This window comes from Halichoeres trimaculatus, unplaced genomic scaffold (genome assembly GCF_033239565.1).
Source record: "Halichoeres trimaculatus isolate MK-OKI-2021-1 unplaced genomic scaffold, fHalTri1.1 fHalTri1_scaffold_11, whole genome shotgun sequence".
In the NCBI taxonomy this organism is placed as follows: Eukaryota; Metazoa; Chordata; class Actinopteri; order Labriformes; family Labridae; genus Halichoeres; species Halichoeres trimaculatus.
In genome coordinates, this window is record NW_027437189.1 from 23,241,249 (window position 1) to 23,262,113 (window position 20,865).

The 20,865-nt window shown below is 40.3% G+C and overlaps 3 protein-coding genes across 4 annotated transcripts in view; all 3 read left to right on the forward strand.

The window, feature by feature from the left end:
- The window catches only part of hoxc10a (homeobox C10a), a 126,960-nt gene that overhangs the window by 48,101 nt on the left and 57,994 nt on the right, over positions 1–20,865 (forward strand). Inside the window, exon 4 of one of the 2 annotated variants that reach the window (XR_012599244.1) lies at positions 11,067–11,259. The exons of the other annotated variant lie outside the window; for it this stretch is intronic. The gene's annotated coding sequence lies outside the window, so the exon portion shown is untranslated. The remainder of the gene's footprint in view (positions 1–11,066; positions 11,260–20,865) is intronic. 2 annotated transcript variants of the gene reach the window in all.
- On the forward strand, positions 5,119–8,294 carry hoxc13a (homeobox C13a). Its single transcript, XM_074681864.1, has 2 exons — positions 5,119–5,782; positions 7,972–8,294. The coding sequence occupies exons 1-2, from the start codon at positions 5,119–5,121 to the stop codon at positions 8,226–8,228; spliced, it is 921 nt and encodes a 306-aa protein (XP_074537965.1). The 3' UTR covers positions 8,229–8,294.
- hoxc12a (homeobox C12a) lies at positions 16,261–18,351 on the forward strand. The gene is made up of 2 exons (XM_074681928.1): positions 16,261–16,852; positions 18,002–18,351. The coding sequence occupies exons 1-2, from the start codon at positions 16,261–16,263 to the stop codon at positions 18,238–18,240; spliced, it is 831 nt and encodes a 276-aa protein (XP_074538029.1). The 3' UTR covers positions 18,241–18,351.

A 20,865-nucleotide genomic window follows, 5' to 3' on the forward strand; every position in this document is an offset into this window, starting at 1 on the left:
GCAGAAATAGGAAACTGAATGCCTCATAGCCTTCTATTTATGCATGTCAGCGGCTGTGTTTACATCCGCCTCAAAGCTTATTGTACAGCCATGTGCATTCTGTTTACCACGCCAAAACTGCCTTAAATTTAGACCAGTATTTTTTTTTTTTTTTGACAAAATCACATGTTTTCTTGTGCCTTGCTGTTGGCACGGAGCAGTGGTGTTTGCCTTTACGATTATGACATTTTTTAATCCTAAATTAAAAACAGCCAGAGTACAGGCGGGAAAACACCAGATTGTGATTCTGTTTTGGTTATGTAGGAATGTTTGCATGACCGTGGACTGCAGTACGGCTCTGCTAAACAACAGCACTTTCACTCAGTCTCAGCTCAATTTATCTATTCCAAGAGTTGTTTCCACTAATATGCGCGCGTCTACACACACACACACACACACACACACACACACACACACACACACACACACACACACACACACACACACACACACACACACACACACACACACACACACAAAACTAGTAACACAACTGTTATGAACTAAAGGGAGCAGGCGTCCACATTCTCTGTTGCATTATCATGAACCCTGATCCAAAATACTTAATAAGCGCCAAACCTGAAGCACGTGCACGTGAACACTAGTCTTTATTTTATGCAGGATTTATGCACAGTCACATTTTGACACATTTTATTGGCTCAGACATGTCGTGGGTCCAAAGTTTGTTCTATTGAGTTTGACATGTTCATTTCCTAAAATCATCTTCGATTCCTTCTTTTGAAAACACACTCGTTGGCCCTAAGGCTGCCAGTGACGTAAATATTTGGTTAATTTTGATTACTAAAATGGTTTGATCCGAAAGCTAAATTTGAATCTGGCTGGTTACTCGTAAACATAAACGCAGCCTGATTTGAGCATGCATCGCGCACACTCTACCTGCGCGCTGTCTCCACATTCGTGAATCTCTACATCAGCTATACAAAGACTTGTTACGCGCAGGGATTTGCATCACTTTCAAGACCGGTGAGACATGATTTGGGTTATTTTTCACAATGCTTTCTGCTTTAAGTATAACTGAGAGAAATAGATCTGTGTCAGCAAGTGTTTTAATGAAGTGACTGCTCGGCAGAAATTTTTCTCACCTAAATTGGGCAAAAAAAAAAATCTGAATAATATGATTACTCAGCTTGTTTACAGCTGGATATTTAGTTAAATGTTTCTCATTGGGTAGATACGATGTTGTACGTGGTATTGCAATAAAGTGTGCTGTCTAATAGCTGCCGGATGAAAATAGCACACGCTGCACATCCTCTGTATGAACATAAGTGCATATTGTGCTTGCACAAGATCCACTGGCTCTCTCATGTGCTCTCAGTCAGTTCCTGAGAGCGGAAGCCGCAGGTAGGCAGTGTTTGTAATGGGGATGGAGGCTCTCCCCTCCCCCACCGAGCTTCGCCTCAGACGGGCTTTCTCTCTGTCTGACAGGGCCTGTCTGCAAGGACGTGATGTCTACTTGTCAGGATATTTACAGTAGCACATCATGGCCGCTCGTCAAGTTATTGATAGTGCTTTCTATTCACAGATCCTGAAATAAGTGAAACAGCAATAATATTTCCCGATTCACTGCTTGATCACGCCTATGCTTCTGTTTTTTTTTTTTCTTTTTCTTTTTCTTTTTTTTTCAAATTAATTGACAGACCTTTGTTTATAGGATTGGAGTTAAGTTCTACATATCCTGTTGACACGAGGATTAGAAAACCTAAGCCAAAATTGAAGGTTGTAACACTTAAAATTCTCCTAAGCCGACATGAGGAGAGTTTTGCATGATGCAAATCGGTAAAGTACGATGTTTAAGAAGAATGCTGTCATGTAGTTTTTCAGTTTTACGTTTCACGTGTTGGAAGCTGGTGTAGTTTTTTCGTTATCTTAAATAACACGACCACCATTAAAAGTTTACACTGTTACGCTTGTGGCCACTTAAAGGTGCTATATTTTGAGATTTAAAATTGTGCCGTCCATTTAAGCGTGAACATAACGAATACTTCCCGTAGATTTTTATTTTAATACAAATTGACACATATGCCACAAAATGACAAGCAATAGGTTTAGGATGGATTACGTGTAAGACCATCAACTCTCTTAAATAGGTGAAAATTGCGCCTCCATTCATTTTAGTTGAACGTTAGGGTTTGGGGTTATATTAATAAAGAAAATGCATTGAATACATGACATTGGAAGAACTAAACGTGGAAACCTTGGTGCGCAAACATATTGCGTTAACTCGGGAAAAAAAGTTACACCATTTCAAGAATCCACCTGCACACGTTTCATTCACTGCTGGTGGAAAGTCAAAGAAAGTAAAACAGAAGTTTTATTTCTGTCTGAATTCGTCGCCCATCATTCTTCACAGGGCGTAAATATGACGCTGGTTTATGTAACGTCGACCACATATTTTTGGTGGGCAACTGCGTCTCGACTTACTGGGCAGTTTGCGCCATTTGCTCGAAATATTTGACATTAGGCTGATTATCAGTTTCCTCCTCAAACTACTGTTGATAAGAGTTTTTTGAAGATACGTTTTAAATGAATTCACAAGTTATGCCCACGCATTATTTTTCTATTTTGTCCTTTTTTCTGTAATTTCATCATTATAAATAAAAAGATCTGGAGAACCACAGGCTGCCTTAACGTGGGATTCATTATTTTATCAACATGAAGTGTAACCTTATCAACAATAAATGATTTTTTTGCTTTTTAATTTCGCTATCCCGCCCATTTGACCGAGCTGAAGCATTCGTGTAGTGGCCAAACTGTCCCAGACATTTCCAGACATTCTGAGTTTAATTAGAAGTTGGGTTGATGCAGCACCAAACTGCGGTAAGATAACTTTCTGTCATTCATAAATTGTGAAAGAGAAGTCTTCTGCTGAAGTGTGAGCTTGAGTGGAAACAATGTCAGTTAGGAATGGGCCAGTTTCCTGTAGCGCAAAAGCTGTCAAATTCCTGCTCCTTCAAACAAAAACACAAGGCATTATTTGAACTCCTCTTCCTCTTCACACACAGCAAATATTTTAGAGTGAGGGTCTCTAAATAACGGCTAGTTTGCATGCATGGTTTGGTGTGAAGTTCATTCTTGTCTGTCTAGACTCTCATTACGACCCTGTTTGTCTGCGTTTTTTTACCTTGACCTTGGACTTCCGTGCAGCTGCCGTTTGGATGAGCCCTTTCGTAGTTGTAATTTCCTTGAAACAAAAGGACTTCAGTCTCGGTCCGAGGAAGGACAGGGCTCTGGCTTCCTTTTGTACACAAATACACAGGGGTGGCCTGATTATCCCCAGAGCTACTGAGCAGTGCAAAAACGTTGATAAACTAGGCACCCTTCGTGGGGCAGCTTGTAGCCTGCTTTATGGGTGACTCATGGGATAGGCATCACCGGTCTATTTAATGGAAACTTTGAGGGCCTATCCCATCGGTGATATTTCAAAATCAAACACTGTATACTCAAGTGTTAAACATTAATGGTTAAAAAAAAACTTTTGAAGAGCTGAGAAAAAGGAAAAGAGGTTTCCGCAAGTGGTAAATTTTAAGGGCCTGCTGAAGAAATGAACCAAAAAGTCGTTTTAGATTTAAAATAGAGCTTTAGGTTGCTCTGGAGGAGGACGCATGTAAGATAGTGGCGCAGGAAGGTTTCTGTGGGGAAGTAGGTCTGCATTCTAGCATGCTGTCCAATTAAACAAGGTCTGAAACTCACACACAAGCAGCTCAAAGCCGGACCTGGTTCGTACTTTCGCTAGAAGCGTCAGCATCCACGTGTATGTTTAAACAAAAAGCCCAATAAAACTTAACCAGCACATCAATACGATTATTTGTAATTTTCTATTGTCACGTAATCGGTGAGATGTTTGTTGGCATTACGTGATAAGACAATTACGCACCCAAACATATTGTGGAAACAGTGTGTACAAACTAAACAAGGCGCCTGTTCAACGAGGTAATTGCTGTAATTATATCTTAAAATCAAATATGCACTATGAGATGAAATACGATTTGCAATAACGTCACCTTGCCTAGCTTTTACTTGGTCCTGTGGCTGTCACTGTGGAATTGCCTCTACATTCAACTTTGCACAAAATAATGCTCCCGCTGTATATCACTGACAGAGGGATTCAAGCACACACATCACACACACAACACCCACACACACATACAATAACAGGTTATTTTACTGTCCTCCAGGAATATTAGTAAAATTGATAATATGCAAAAAGTTGTAATTATGCTTCATAAAATAAAACTGATACAAGGAAACATAATATCTAACATTTATTTTATCACCTGATGGAGCACTTATACTCTCAACGAAGTTTAGTCACGGAATCTCATCTCAGTATGTAAATAGGTGACCCAGTGGCATTTATGTACAGCTTTAAAGGAAATGCGTTTTCAGAAAACCGAGTCATGAGACTGGCCACCTCACATTCATAATCGCTTTGACAGCACATTTTTAATATAGTTTAAAAAATGAAATCAAAGATTCCAATTAAATAGTTCCTTGTGCATTATTACATTTAATAAAGTAAACTTAAGCCGCAGCAACTCTACTGCACCAAGTCAAACACAAGGATTGCGCAATGCGTCAACCTCGCAGGGGTTTTTTTCCCAAAAAAAAAAAAAAAAAAAAAAAAGGATCAAAAATCGTTATTCAAAATTTATACTTTGTATTCACATGTATAAGATGCGCCATTTCTCTAATGCTGTGATATTGTCTAGCAGCTCTGAGAGTCGGCAAAATTTCACAGGTTGTTTTCGTTTGCCCCAATCATGAAGTATCCAAACTCCCCTTTAAGGGTGTGGGTCTGCGTGCTCTGAGCCAATGACAGCTCTCGCTGCCCTGCTGGAAAAAACGGAGACATGTGAGGCAGTGGGTCTTTAAAGGGCTGCTCTGCCCCAACTCACAGGCTCAATCTCGTAGGACTTGTTAGCGTATCACGTGCCAGCTTCTTAATGAAGTGGACACACGAGGGCCCAGTGTGCGCATGCGCGTGGTGTAAAATGTAGTTGGAAATGAGGTGTCCGTCTTGGAGTAGTCGACTTTTAAAAAGCATCGGCAGCCCCTGATATGACGACTTCGCTGGTTCTGCATCCACGCTGGGCGGACACCTTGATGTACGTTTATGAAAAAAGCCCGAATGAAAACAACCAGAATAAAAGCCAAACAATGGAGGGACTGAGCAGTAATTGCCCTGCGACCCACTGCAGGGACCTGATGTCGCACCCCGCGCTGGGACGACATTCTGGCACCATCGCGACCCACCAGGGCTCCGTCTACTCGGATATTTCCTCTCCGGACACCGGCCGGCAGTGTCCCGCTCCTCAGACTTCATCCAGTGCATCTCTGAGCTACGGTTATCCGTTTGGAAACCCTTATTACGGCTGTAGATTATCCCATTCGCACAACGTGAACTTGCAGCAGAAGCCCTGCTCGTATCATCCTGCAGAGAAATACGCCGAGCCCAGCACAGCGCTGCCCACGGAAGAACTGTCCACAAGGGCCAAAGAGTTCGCCTTCTACCCGAGTTTCGCCAGCTCATATCAGGCTGTTCCTGGATATCTCGACGTGTCGGTGGTGCCCGGTATCAGTGCCCATCCTGAACCGCGGCATGACGCCCTGATCCCCATGGAGGGCTACCAGCACTGGGCTCTCTCAAATGGCTGGGATGGGCAGGTGTACTGCTCAAAAGAGCAAACGCAGTCCACTCATCTGTGGAAATCACCTTTTCCAGGTAAATATATTTGTTTTAATTTTTCAAACTGTCTCGAGTATACTGGAATTTATGTGTTAGTGCAGCGGCTTGTAGGCGTTTAATACCTGTGTCATCACATTAAGAAAGCTATTTAAATGTAGCCAGATATTTTTACTCAGCTGGATGGTCCTGATAGTCCATGAGTTTTATTGTGTTAAAGTGACAAAAATATCAGTTAACACTAAAGTGCAGGGAAGCTCTAAATGTATAGAATAAACAAATAGGTCCTATGACAGATATGCAATTTTTATGCTCTTTAATAGACTCTTATGTTCTGTTTGACATGAAAAGTCAAAGCTTGTTTGAAAGTTATGACAAAATCAGAATTGTGAGATCGTTTTAAATTGTTAATGCAAACACCCAAAGGACGCAGAATAAAAAATGAACAGTGGTTTATACCTTTGCCCCCTGTATGACAATGTAGTGACTAAGCTAGCCTTCTGGGTTTGAACTGTGCCAATAAATCTGTGCGCCATGCAATCTGTCCACAGAAGTGCATATCTCAAATTTCAGACTGCATACAGACCGCAGCACCATGATAAACACATGCACTCCATCACTGATCAATTCACGGTACAATAACAATCCAACCTTACTTATTGCTGATCACTGTCATACAACAGTGCACGATATAACAGACAGTGGGGCCTGGACAGAATGCGCTTTACAGAGTGTTTACTGGGCTGCGTCTTTTACCACGAGCCTTTACTGTCTTTGTGAAATCTTAAGGTATTTTAATCACGGATAGGGGATGTCCTCGACACGACTTCACACACACAACACGTATTCCTCTCAGTTCATGCTGAAAACAGTCAAGAGGAAGCCACGCAAGCACGAGTGTGCTGTCATGCGCGCGCACACTTGCACAAAAACACAAGCGCGCGCTGTCCATGTCCGTATCTCTCACACATGTACATACATGTCACACAGAAACTGAGCTGTAGCAATAGACACAAAAATATATATATTAAGATGTAATTTAAAAAACAAAACGGTCTTCTCTCAGTTTTGCCTGCTGGGTTTAATATTAAATTTTGATAAAAATAATATAAAAAAGATAAAGTTTGAATATCCTTTTACCCAAACTAACGTAATGTCATATCCACAGTCCCTGTCTCTAAAGTTGCAGAGAGGTAAAAATGTTCATGTCTCACAGCTTGCCACTATTTTTCATGGTATTACCACACTTGTCCTATCATGTCTCTTGCTGGTTCCTTGCAGTTCTCGTAAAAGGGTGCAGTACCAGAGCTATGCTTATCTGAATAAATACGCTCCCACTGCCAACATGTTTTGGAGAATAGAAAAAAAACAAACACAGTGGAAAATGAGTCTTCATTAGGTAATTTTTGGAGTCTGTGATATTGTAAACCAGTGTGTGTAATGGAACGGGAACTCTACCTCAAATTGTCCACGTTTGATTGCAGATTTTGATTTCCATTTTCTATTATTTCCAAGTAGCATGTAACAACCAGTTAAGAGTTTTTTTTTTTTTTTTTTTTTTTTTTTTTTAGTTTTCCTTAGACTTAAAATTAGGTTGTTTTCAACATTTGAACAAGAACTAAAGATGTCATCAACAAGAATAACCATTTTCTTACACTTGCTCGGGCAACAGATAGTGGATTCATTAGCAGACACAACCAATCACTTGTCATTGAAAACAATCCACTGTAACTGTAACTTCATAAGGAAAATTACAAGAAACATTCTATGTTTTGTCTTTATGGTGCGCAACACGCGCGGAACAAAATGTGACATTTCAGGGAGCTGACGGTGTTCATACTGCGTCTCTATTACGTCAGGTGCAGCACACCTGAGATGCTCAGTGCAATCAATTTCTGTCGTGACATCCCCCCACTCCCACCTCACTGACACACACACACACACACACACACACACACACACACACACACACACACACACACACACACACACACACACACACACACACACACACTACATCTCTCACGCACATATTAGGGGCCATTATCTCCTGAATCTGAATTATTTTCGAACTATTATCAACGTCTGTCGTGTAAATTAATAAACAAATCCTAAAGTTTTTAACCTCATTTGAATAAGAAGAAGTCTTGCACATGGTGTTGCTGAATTTGTAAAATTAATCATTTCTGTTTTTACGCAATGCCTAAAATTTTCCTTTACTCTTCCAGATGTCGTGCCACTGCAGCCCGAAGTCAGCAGCTACCGTCGTGGGCGTAAAAAACGCGTCCCTTACACCAAGATCCAACTAAAGGAGTTGGAGAAAGAGTATGCAGCCAGCAAGTTCATCACCAAAGACAAGAGAAGGCGCATCTCTGCCGCCACCAACCTCTCAGAACGCCAAGTCACCATCTGGTTCCAGAACCGGCGGGTTAAGGAGAAAAAGTTCGTCAGTAAATCCAAAAGCAATCACATGCACACCACTTGATACGATCAGCGACCTTCGTCAAACTGTAACTCATACCTTCCAAAACATCATGCCATATATTTACCTCTTGCATCGAAAATCGTGGCTGAAGAACATTTTGGCTGATTTTTTTTTATTATATATTTAACTTCCATCTTTTTTTCGAACACACATCTCCCCTGTTTTCAATTTAGAGACAATACTCTAAAAACTGTGAAAATATTGAAAATTTCACTTCACATTTGTTTTATATGAATGTACATATATAAATATATAATATTTAAAACGATATCTGTATTTCAAAGACAAATATTGCGTGTTTTTCTTTTTCTTCATTTTGTTTTTCAAGCCAAATCTCAAAAAGGACCTGGTGACATTTCTTGCAGCGGACGCATCCGATCTTCGCAGACTGTTCGTTTTGTGTCATTTAAGAAAGATAAACGCCATACGGACATGATGATTTGGCGAGATGATACGTTGAACTTGAGACTTCAACAAAAAGCTCACACAGACTTTCGAAAGAACGAGTCTTTTTTTTTAAGTATTCCTTCTGAATTTCAAAAGCTATGTTCTTTGTGCGGGATTTGTTCTCTAAAGCCTGAGCTAAAACAAAGGCTGCTATGTTGTTAATCTGTATAGTGCAATGCCTTTTATTATTTAATTCATATTATCTAGTATGGCGGAACTGTAAACTGGAATATCCCAACACCTGTATGTTTTCCTTTGTCAGTGAAGGATTCTGTCATGCAACTGGAATGATTGTAAACCATTAAAGTCAGTGAGTATTACACAGAAATGCACAATCGTTGATTTGAATTTCTTTTGTCTTTGTTAGTGTAACGTTGCAGCTGATCATGCGCCTTGTACGAAGCTTGTATTTCTACTTTGGTGCAGTATGTGAACTGTATTGTGGTGTTGAATTGCGTCCTGGTAACGTGTTTCATAAATAAATGATTATGAAAATGCTTAAATATTCAAGTCAATCAAGCGTTGCAGCATTTCCTTTCGTTTCATCTTACACTGGTGTCATTAAGGAGCAGCAGCTTTCACCGTTGTCGCCTTTCCTCTTAGAGTTAGTCTGCAGCAGCAGCGGATGGATGGAGAAGATTTTATGTTGCAAAGTGCTTGATTAAGACTTATTGGGCATCCTGGAGTCTTAATGGCACCAGGAAATGATTCATTCGCAGTGAATGGAAGGGCTCTGAGTCGCAGCACGGATTTTCTGGCACAAAATTGCTCCCTGATATTTTGACTCAATTATTTTTCTATATACCAGTGTCATATCAAAACTGTCGGAATTTAAATGTATCACCTTGTGGCTTTCAAAAACTTAGTCAGCGGTGAAAAATCTGCATCTGTATGATTTCCACCTCCACCTCCCACCGCATTTTAATCAAAGTTAACACCAAACATATTTATTAGCGCTGACTTGGCAGAAGTTCAAATGGCTGAATCATCAGGCCAAAAGGAAAATAAATGTTCGTGCTTCAGGTGTCAAAGAACTATATTCTTAGTTGCTACAGCACGCAATTTCCACTCATGTTCGAACTGAACTTGAACATTTTGTCGCACTATTGTCATATCACGAAAACGCAAATGCTCACTTGTCCTAAGAGTCTAATTTTCTATGCATTGTATGTTCCCAGGATGTCCTATATTCTGGGTTTTGATAATTATATATCCTGATTTGATTAAGACGTACACGACCTTTTGAACAATGGGAAACAGGTCTTTTGGAAAATGCTCATGCACACAATTCAATTCAATTCAAATATGGTGTCGACATTTTCTGTGCGTATTTTGATTATAATTATATGCTGCTGCATTGTAACATTCTTTAGGAAGTTTTCATATTCAAAGATGAATTTTAAAGTGAACTTGAGAGCGTACATTTCACAAAACTAGCATAAACTCGTGCTTGTGGTGTTGTAAACAAGAAATATTCGTAGATATTCAAATGTGCGCAAACACCGAGCGCGTCAAGCAAGCATTACAGCATCATGGACAAAATCTGCAGTTTTTCTTTCAAAATACTCAGTCACTTAGTCCATTTTTTGTAGTGTTGATATATGCAGGGACTAGTTGCTTATATGCGGCCAGTTTAAGCAAATTTAAAGGCTCCAGTGTCGCATAGTAAAATACAAGTTTTGCTGTCGAAAAAAGCATTCAATGGCGTCTGAGAAAAATCAAAATATGAGGTAGTTCAGTATTATAAATTTAAACATTCCGTTTTATCTTTGTAATTTCAGTGTTTGAGTGAACTTAAAAGAAAGAATAGTCTAAATAGCAGATTCCAATGGGCCTCTGTCTTTTCCCAAATGACAGAAATTCTTGTCTCGCGCCATACTTTCCCTTACTTGAACCTTATTGTGGTTGTACGATACTATGTTCCTATAAGTTGGCATGCCAGTTCTGCCCTTTGCGGTATTCCCTATAGGCACTTGCTCTGCAGCTCTCTGGTCACCTTTTCCATCTCTTCACAACTTCTGAGCTCGCTGAGTACAATTCAAGCCGTCAGACTGAAAGTTTGTTTGTCTGCTCCCTGGGTTTTCAATCCCTGTGGAAAGTTCTGGCTGTCCACATTTACCCTTGACCATGACTATGCAGTCACTTTGACCTTGACATCACAGCAGATTGTGAATAATAAATAGGGGGCTGGACACCAATGGCGGCGGTTTGTTTGTAGGCAAACAAGGTGTTATTTCCCTGTCTAGACAGCCGGGCTTAATGGCATGCCATAAATACATAAAAAAGGGGAAGTGTAGCGATATCCTCTGACCTGCATTGCTGACCATCTCTTAGAGCTTTGCATTAACATTTGGGCTTTACTCTTTTGTGTCTTTATATTTTTTTTTACAGAAGTCATTTCAATCTCGTTCCATCTGGAACCACCAATGGGTCAAGCACTCGTCATGAGGTGTGTGTGTATTATTGACCACGGAGGACAGGTATGACTTTTGACGTCTCACACCAACACCAGCAGCCAAAGTGTGTGCACAGCGAGAGGAAATGATGATAGAACTTCGCCCACAATATACTTAAGCGACACAAGGTATGGGCGTTTTCTTCTTAACACGGCGGCAGGCCTTCTTTAACTTTTGTTTTTTTATGACTTTATAGCTCACATGAAAACCTGTATACATGTCTAAATTAAAAAAAAATAGAACAGTAAATAACTTATTAAATATGCGCAATGACAGCTGCATGTCTAAAAATTGAGTTACTTTTCATTTGAAGTAAGAGCGCACGACTGGGGTGAAGTGAAAAGGATGATTATCCTACTTTGAACATGGTTAATTAATTTCAGCGCATTTTATTTGAAGATACTTTGAAATATATTTTATTATTCACTGTTATTGATTATGCAGCATATGAAACGAACAGAAAATGCGTCGCAATATATGCGTATTCCCATTAACATTCTTACCAGACTAATACATCATGTATATAATTGTTTAATTCAATAGAAAAATATTGTTAGTAAAATTGACATTCCCGTGGAATAGACACAAACATTTTAAATAAAAGTTTGTATCTGGTTTTAACAGCTCAATGAATATAGGCATATTCTAATTAGCATGTTCAAAATTGTTAATTGTTAAAGTACTGCAAACAATGTTAAATCATAGCCCATTATCGTATCTTTGCACCCGATCTACACCATTCTGACAGGAATTTGTTTTAATTCGTAAGATTTTGCATTTATTCATCCAATAATCCTCACAGCGGCGTTAACTGTTTCTCTGCTGGACGAAGGCAAACTTGAGAAGCAGAGAAAATTTCTAGTGAATCACAACGAAAAAAAACTGTACAGGCTTTTTCAATTATTTTTCACAGTAATAGGCAACTTTTTGGACGTGGAAGGCATAAAGTGTGTCTAAAGTTGCATTGGAAGTGGTGTGAGCAGGCGTGTGAGCTGCAGGCCGCTGTCAGCAGGCACATGAGACAGGGGGCTGATAACCTCTGGTGGTGACCAGAGGAAAATATCAGGAAGTGCTGCAGCCGGCTCTCTGTCAGGGAAATTTCACTGCTCTTCATTTTTTCAACCCTATTCCGACTAATTTTCACCTCTCTGTACAACTTTTCTTTTATGCATGTGGTAGTATTTTTTGAAAACAAAAATATGGCTGAGTTTGTCTTGATTTATAATGCGGAAGTTTCTTCTCTGTCAAAATTTTGGCTTGCTTTTGATGGGAATGACCTTGAACTCCTGCTTTATTTTGGGATTGTTGTTTAACTTTAATTTTACAGAAATACAAGCGTGGAGCTGAGGGCACGTGTTTTGGTTTGATATTTCTGCTTTCATGAATACTTTTAAAGAAAAGCGAATTACCTGTGGCGGCCTCGAGAGACGATCGCCAATACTTTGGCGTTCTGTTATAAATTTTATTAATCAGTATAATTTTTTTTCTCATGTTATTTCTTCTCACTTAGGGATGGAATTTATAAAGAATGTTTTTTATTTATTTGTTCATTCTGACAGCCCAGTTGACCTAAAAGTCTCTTATTAAAGAGATTTAAAATAAAATCTACCTGACTGACGGCACGTGCCAAGCTCAATTTGACAATTTTTTGATTTATTGTTTATGATTATGGAAAAGCAGTTTCATTATCTTGATTGCATCTTAGTCATATTCACTCTCTCGTTCTCTCTCTCTCTCCCTGACACACACACACACACACACACACACACACACACACACACACACACACACACACACACACACACACACACACACACACACACACACACACACTTTACTTTAGATTTCAAATTTAAGCCAATAATTGAATAAGTCTAACTTTACCAATAGTTTTTGAAGCAAGTGTTGTGTGGCAGTTTCCAGAATCACGTACGAAATGAGCGCCAAGTTCATACGGCCATACTAATTTGCAGTGTGTGATTTGAATGTATATTAAGAGGAAGGAGATTGAGTAAAAGGCTGTGAAGTAAAATATGTAGCCTGAATGCAAAATATTGTGATACTAATTATTTTGATTATTTCCATAACAAATTCAGTAAACAGAAATAGTATAATTTTTCCAAGTTAATATTCAGAGAGTGTGTTTCTGTAAAGCTGTAGAAAAAGTGCTCTACAGTTAACGAATGAAACGGATGAGCCAAACCTTCAAGTTAAACGTTAGCACTTTAGTGGCTTCTTTTAAGCTTCCCTTGGTGGTTTGTTTCCCTTGAAGGAAGCTTTAAAAGGGCCGCACAAGGCTATAACTGTGGCAACCTGCCTGCAAAGAATCAAAGAGAAAAAAAGGGGAGAAAAGCCTTTTGTTTAGGCTATTGCCCTGTCTGGACAGGAGCAGCGGATTCCACAGGGGTATTTTCAATATCGCACAGACAGTGGACTAGACAGTGACCTTGACAGTGCTATATGCTGGCTTTACCTACTCCCTTTTTTAATGGCACCTTTTCGTTTAAGTAAATGAGAGTCCAGGGCCTGTAGCTCATGGTCACGCATGACATCATCGCTGGGCTGGAGATGCACTGAACAGAGGAGCAGTTGTTTGAATTTGAAATGCGGATCTGTGGGAGATCAGAGGCGGAGGAGTGGAGAGGAGAGGAGAGGCGAGGAGGCGCAACACATGGCTCCTTCCTCCGAGGTAAAGTAAAGACTACAGCCTTCATGTTAGACTCACGCTGCCTGGCCATCCGGGCCGCTTCGTTGTAAACATCGCACTGCACTGTTATGCTTTTGCTTCATGCTATAATAACACAAGACGTGATACTAAGACCGTCCAGTGCTCCTCCCAGAGAGAGGGAGAGGGAGAGGGGGGAGAAGGAGGGGGCTTGTGATATTATATAGCATCGGTGTTGTGCTGCATTGCGAGACTCACTAACTGGATGCAAGAATGTGCAAAGATATCAGAGGCAAAAGTCTGAGGGACAGAACGAACCCACGGCAGGTCCCCTGTAGCTTCTCCAGTTTTTCATTCGATCTTTTCTTTCTATTTAAGGCTGTGCCAGGCCCACTGCCTGTGGGTAAGAGAAGGTACACGCTCATACAGAGATCAAATGTCGGCTGACTTGCAAATCATTCCCAAACCAATGTTTAAATGAATGCTGATGTCTCACATAACACCTTATTGGCAATTTGGAAGCACGCAAGTATTGCCAGTCTGTACGCATGTGCGAAAAAATGCAACTCTGCACTTTTTTTGTCAATCCTCAGCTTGAAAATAAATCAATCAGTGATGTATTCTGGGCTATATTATTAATTTAATTTACATGACAGAATGATAAAGGAAGTATCAGGATGAATTTGATCAGCGCAATAACCATGCTCGGTTCATATTTCCCCTTATTATTTTTTGTAATGGGCCCCTCTTCTAAATTTAGGATCAACAGCAACGAAAGAGAAAAAAATATCATTTTTTAGATATAAAAATTCATTGTTTATTTACTTGTTTTATTCTTATAAATTCATCTTATGAGTTCAACATCAAGTTCAACTCACCGTGACTGCGTCCTGAACTTGAGTGTATACATGGCGACAGATATGTGTGTGTGTTTGTGTGCGTCTGGTGTGTGTGTGAGAGACAGAGAAAGAGAGAGGGGGCGCGTTAGTGTTGTGATATGAGATCTTTCTTATTTGTAATCCCGCCTTACTGATAGATTTATAAAAATATGAAATTATATTACGATATATTACTAGAAGATAATATATACGTCAACCCGCTTTTCTTATATTATCCGACTCTTTACAAAGTGCCATAATTAAGACAGAAAAAGTCCGAAAGCTGAAATGTAACTTTGAAACTTATAAAGGGGTTTTTGTCTCTTTGCAAGAAGCTGAAATGGGGATTTTCTTGAAATATAAATTTATTTTGAAAGGGCCGCTTCATGACGAATGTAATTTAATAAAGAAGGCGTCAGTTGAATAGAAAGTTTCGGGCTTATTTTGTAGTTTATGTGCAATGCGCATACCAGTAAGAGAAGTGCAGATGCCTGTCTTGAGATTATCTTTAAGAAGTTTTGATGAGTAAAGACCACTTTGGAGCTCATTGCGCCATACAGTTTTTGGCTGACTGCCCGAATCTTGCTCATCTCAAGGCGCAGCTTTGTGTGGGAAAAAAATAGTCATCTGTGGCGAAAACTCAGCAAGTTGTTTCTTGAATAATAAAAACCGATATATATATTTACTATATTTCATTTTTTAAATTTTGTCATGGCAGAAACATTACTACACAGTCACACACACCTCATATTTGTTCTGTGTCTTCACAGTTGCCTCTAAATCAACTAATTAGCACGAGATAAAGCAGAGCCTCTCAGCTGCTCGGATCAGTTAAGTGGCCTCTGATATCTTGTAAAATTCATATAAAAGAATTGTGAGAGGTATAACAATCCCAGCAGAGTTTGGCTGCGAACGTTTATTGGAGGTATCTGTTAAAGTTGTTCATGTGAGGTGTACTAGAGAATATAACGTGAAATATACCCTCTTAAAGTAACCTTGTAGAATATCGTCCTGTTTTACAGAGCCACTGGCTTCAACCTGCTGACCCCGTTACTGTAAATATGAGCGGAGTGCGGCAATGAGCATCACTCTTTTCTTAAAACAAGCTTGTAAAATTGGGACATCACAGCTTTATATGACATGAAATTCAACCATAATTTGCTAGAAAACAAGATGTCATATGCACCTTCTTCTCCAGCAAGAAAAATACTTTTTATAAGAAAAAGCATTTAAAAAAACTTTGGCCAGCTTATAAAGAGATTAAACGAGGCCATGGACAGTTCCAGCAGTGTAAGAAGAGAAGCAGTCCAGGCTCTTTTTGAACTCAGCATGACTCAAGTGAGGAAAAACAAGATTCTACATTTTTAATAAAAGCTTTATAGTATTTTTAAAAAGCATATAAACCCCTGTAATACAGAAGTTAATGTTTTGTTTTGTCTGAGAGGGACCGAGTGGGTGGTACTATGTGTAGCAGAAGTTAGCCTGGACACGTGGTTGGGGGCTGACCAATCAGGCGCCCCTCCAGGTTTAACTATGTTAAATGTCAGATTGCAATAAACTAGAAGCTGTTGGTCGGGCCCGCGGAAATGGGCGAGCATAATCTCCTTAATCCAGGGTTTGTGGGACCTTTGGTAAACATCCACACTGGAGACACGTTTTACTTCCCGAATTTTCGAGCTTCAGGGGGACAACTGGCGGGGCTACCGTCTCTCTCCTACCCGAGAAGGGACAATGTTTGCTCCCTCCCGTGGAATCCTTCGGAGCCGTGCAATGGATACTCTCAATCCTACTTTAGCAGCCCCGTGTCAATTAACCCTTCCTTCAACCGCTCATGTGAAATTAACAGAGCAGAAGAGGGTAAATGTTACTATAACAGCAGTAGCGGGAGCAGGGAGACCTGTTCAGGTGGCAGCAGCAGCCTCAAACGAGAGGACAGGGCGAGAGACACATCATCATTAACATCTGACCACGGGATGCACGCTGGGATTGGCGGCACAGCCGCCTTCTCCAAATATGATTATGGAAGCGAGCAGCTAACGCAAGATCCGCCATCATGTCAGTCAATGGAGTCCGACTCCAGCTCCTCGCTGCTCAACGAGAGCAGCAAACCCTCATCCAGCGACGCACAGACCCTGGTGTCACCGGGGAGCCATGCAAGCAACATACCCGCAGGCGGAGGTGAGTGCCATTTTTTTTCATCATAATTGTTAGAATCCTGCGTGCTCACTATTGAAAAGGAGGCTGCACGTCGCGCACACTGGTGGTATTACAGCGTCATTAGAGCTCGTTATCGTGATGCACAACTTGCAGCCTTCATTAGCCTGCAGGGTACTTGCGTGGTGCGCAAACGCCGCTAGGGGTTGCCCTAAAATACCTCACGCGCCATGTGGTTGTGTACAGTCGCAGATAAGCTTACCAAACCGGATTGCCTACCTTTGAATAAAAGAATCCGCCCTGTGATGCATTTACACGAGGCTTGAACTGCATAAGGTTGTTTTTTTCGGTGCTATGTCTCTTTCTGAACCAAGAAATTAGAGCATTGATTTAAAGAGAAGAGGCGCCTTGGTTGGCTGCATCGAATAGAGAGAGTTTTCTTTTTAATGACTCGTAAACGGAATTAATATCTGTCACTGTGTACTCAAGATTCATTTAGTGTGCTCTGAAACTTGCAAATAAGAACGGAGCATTGCAGGCACGTCTTAATTATCACGTAAATGCTACATTAACTGCAACAGTAAAACTTCCGACACAAACCGCTGGACATAGTAGCTCCAAAAGAAAATGTTTCCAAATGAGCAGAAATAAACACTCATGACCAGTAATTTAATGAAAATTGGACAGGATCTGATTGCTGCTGAAATAGATTTGAAACCAGGCAGAGGAGTCTAACAAGAGACCAAAACAAATCCAATTCAGCTGTTTGGGGAGAGTGACAGCTTGCCATAGGGGCTTTATTTCTCTGAATATTAGAAAAATAAACAGGGTCCAGCTTCTGTGATCTTTTGTAAACTCAGATGTCATCTGGATTACGCGCGGACTCTGTGCATGTACACATCAGCAGAAATCTTAAGGAAGGATGCTTTGTTGGTTTTTATTTCATGCATCTTCCAGATAGAAACAGTGTCACCACTCTCCAGATTGAAGGTATATACTGAATTCTAAATTCACCTTATAAACACTGTGGTAAACACTAGAGTGTGCCCTGGACCACTGACGCCCCTGTAGCCTCCTCATAACCTTGGATGTGACCGTGATTTTGCAACTGTGGTGACTAATCCGCTGTATGCCCCCCTCCTTTCCTCCTCCTCTCCTCCCCCTCTCCTCCAGCTGCCCCGTGGTACCCGATGCACACCCGGACCAGAAAGAAACGCAAACCGTACTCCAAACTCCAGCTGGCTGAGCTCGAGGGTGAATTCATGATGAATGAGTTCATCACCAGACAGCGGCGGAGGGAGCTCTCCGACCGTCTGAACCTCAGCGACCAACAAGTCAAGATCTGGTTCCAGAACCGCAGGATGAAGAAGAAGAGACTCATGCTGAGGGAGCAAGCTTTGGCCTACTTTTAGAGATGCGGCAGAAGGTGAATCGATAGGCAGTAAAAAGCCAAGCCTTCGACGCTCCCTTAGGTCTTCTTTCAATGCATGCACGCATCCATCCATCTTTTACATTGCAGGCAATTATCACCACATTTTCTTATTATTTTCTTCTCCAAGGTGCGGGCGATACAAGCCCTCGAAAAAGCCAAACAAATGGCTTTAATAGCTATATTTACATGTCTCTAAGTCTACCTTTGTGTCTTTGGTATAATCGCACAAAAAGCTGTGAGTGTGTGTTTTCTGTTTCTCTTGTTTATTCTGGTTTATCAAGAGATCAGACAACACCCTTAGCATGAGCCTTGCGTAATTTGTCGCTAAGGCAATTGCTTAGTTAAGTATGACGCATAATGTCAACATATTTTTTTTGTTTTATTTTTAATAAGAAAAAGTAAAGAGGGAGCGTGCCACTTGGTTAAATGTCAAAGAGATAGATCTTAAAAAAAATGAGTGTAAATAAAAGTCAGACAAGCCTGGAGCCGCATCCGCGCTGTATTTTTCTTTTGTGACTGTGATCTAATAACTAAAAACATCCCACCCAGCTGATCAAATCTTTCACAGATGTATCTTGTTAAGTTCGAGAAACATCGTTTTTATCTTCTGGAGTTTTCAGCAGACTTTGTGGCACGTTCACGGTCACGGGCAGGAAGTCTGGATGTCTGGGAGTCTGCCTGAGGAGAGAGGGAGAACTGAACCCGCAGTGTAATCCATATCCCTCTGATTTGCGCATAGAAAAAAAAAATCCACCACTACTTTGTTCATGTGCTCACAAGTTTCTGAGGGTATTTTCTTACTTTATTTCCTTTTCAACTTGTCTCAACAACAGCCACAGAATCCTGCATGGGATGCGTTTAGTCGAGTGAGATCACCGGTTTGATACGGTTTTAAGCTGCTCAGCGTCCACGTCCAGATTGTATTAGTTGAAGAAAACCGTCTAATCAATAATGTCGTTCAGTATTTTTAAAGAAAGTACTATCAAGTATTAAATACATTTTTAGTCCAACTTGGTCCAGAAAGGAAGTAAACGGGGAGGGGTTGTTTGGGTTTCTGGGCCTAAAACAGTGTTTCTAAAACTCGGTGCTCAAAATGAAAAACCAATATGTAGAATTTTAGAAAAAAAAAAAAAACTCCCTTAGATCGGGGGAATACAGTGCATCATCTGTCATGTATAACGAGTAAGCTATAGCAGTGAAATGTATTTGCAGCATGTTATTGATGTGAAATAGCTATAAGTCATATTTGCGGGCCACTTTTTCTGTAGGTGACTTTTTGTACAATTTATTTTCTGAACAAATCATAAGCAAAAACCAACCACGCGTTTTCGACGCAAACGGCTACAAAGAATGTATTATTATTATTATTATTATTATTATTATTATTATTATTATTATTATTATTATTATAGTAAACGGATGGGGGCCTGTCTGGCCAATGTTATGTACTTGCTTTTTGCAACGTGCTCAGTGTTGTCCCTCTCCTTGCCTTGTACCAGTGTACAACTTTGTAAAATGAAATAACAAATATGTTACTATTTGCGTCATATTGGAGGATTCCTTATCGCTATGTAAAAGTGTTTTATGTTATTGTTCGTCGTGTACAATATGGCATTCCATATAGCCTATCTGTGGTTGTGAAGAAACATAGGCCTATTATATGATACTGCCAAGAATGGAAATATGAAATGGTATGCAAGAAAATGTACCAAACCTGTCATTTAAAGAATCCTTGTTTTTGTGTAATAGCTGTTTGTTCTTCTCTTTTCGTCCCCAATCGCATTCCCTTCTTTGCGCTTGTAAGGATTGCTCCGTTGTCTTGTCAAAGTAATAATGATATGAATGTATATGCGTAAGGTCTTCAATAAACACAATACTGAAACGTTTATTGGTGCAACCTCAGTGTGTCATTGGGTCGCCTGTCTGAATGCTTGGCTTTGAAAATCAGCTTTTCTTTTCTGACTGCGGGGATTTTTTTTTATTGGACTTGACCTGTAACACAGTTTAAAATACACGCGCTTCCACTGCAGTGAAATCAAGATCTAATTGGGCATTTGGACGTGTTTCAGGGGGTGTTTTGTTGGGACATGGCCGAACATGCTGTGAAGTATAATCAATAGGAGCCCACACAAGTTGGCCCTGTGATGTTACGGCTGCAAAGGTAGGCTATAGGTAGCTCCCCGTGCAAAATGGCGGCCAGATGCTTCCCCCTTACCCAGTAGATTATTATTCTTGTTTTACATATCTCTCAAAAACAGACACTTTACAATAACTCCAGAATCTTGAAACAAAAATATCTCTTCTCATATTTTCTGGAGCTTCCTGTTTTTCTTTGAGCTCGTTCTAATCAGTGTCAGCGGTGCTACAAGCCTATAACGGTGCAGCTAAACACGCAACAGCTCTGTAAAGCAGTAATAGGGTTACACCCCAGTGCTCCATATAGTCGAGCTTCTTGGCCAGTCTGGTCCCCCTGCATCCTCTCTTTTGCTTTGCATTACAGATTTAACACGTTGTAAATACTTATAAAAACATGCCCACAGACCAGATAAAAGCGTTTTGATCCCTACATATGACAAAGATGGTTTGATAATAAACTCATATCTAA

Coding starts and splice junctions, on each gene's coding strand:
- hoxc13a (XM_074681864.1), top strand. CDS start 5,119: ATGACGACTTCGCTGGTTCTGCATCCACGCTGGGCGGACACCTTGATG. Junction 5,783..7,971: donor GTGGAAATCACCTTTTCCAG/GTAAATATATTT, acceptor TTACTCTTCCAG/ATGTCGTGCCACTGCAGCCC.
- hoxc12a (XM_074681928.1), top strand. CDS start 16,261: ATGGGCGAGCATAATCTCCTTAATCCAGGGTTTGTGGGACCTTTGGTA. Junction 16,853..18,001: donor CAACATACCCGCAGGCGGAG/GTGAGTGCCATT, acceptor CCTCTCCTCCAG/CTGCCCCGTGGTACCCGATG.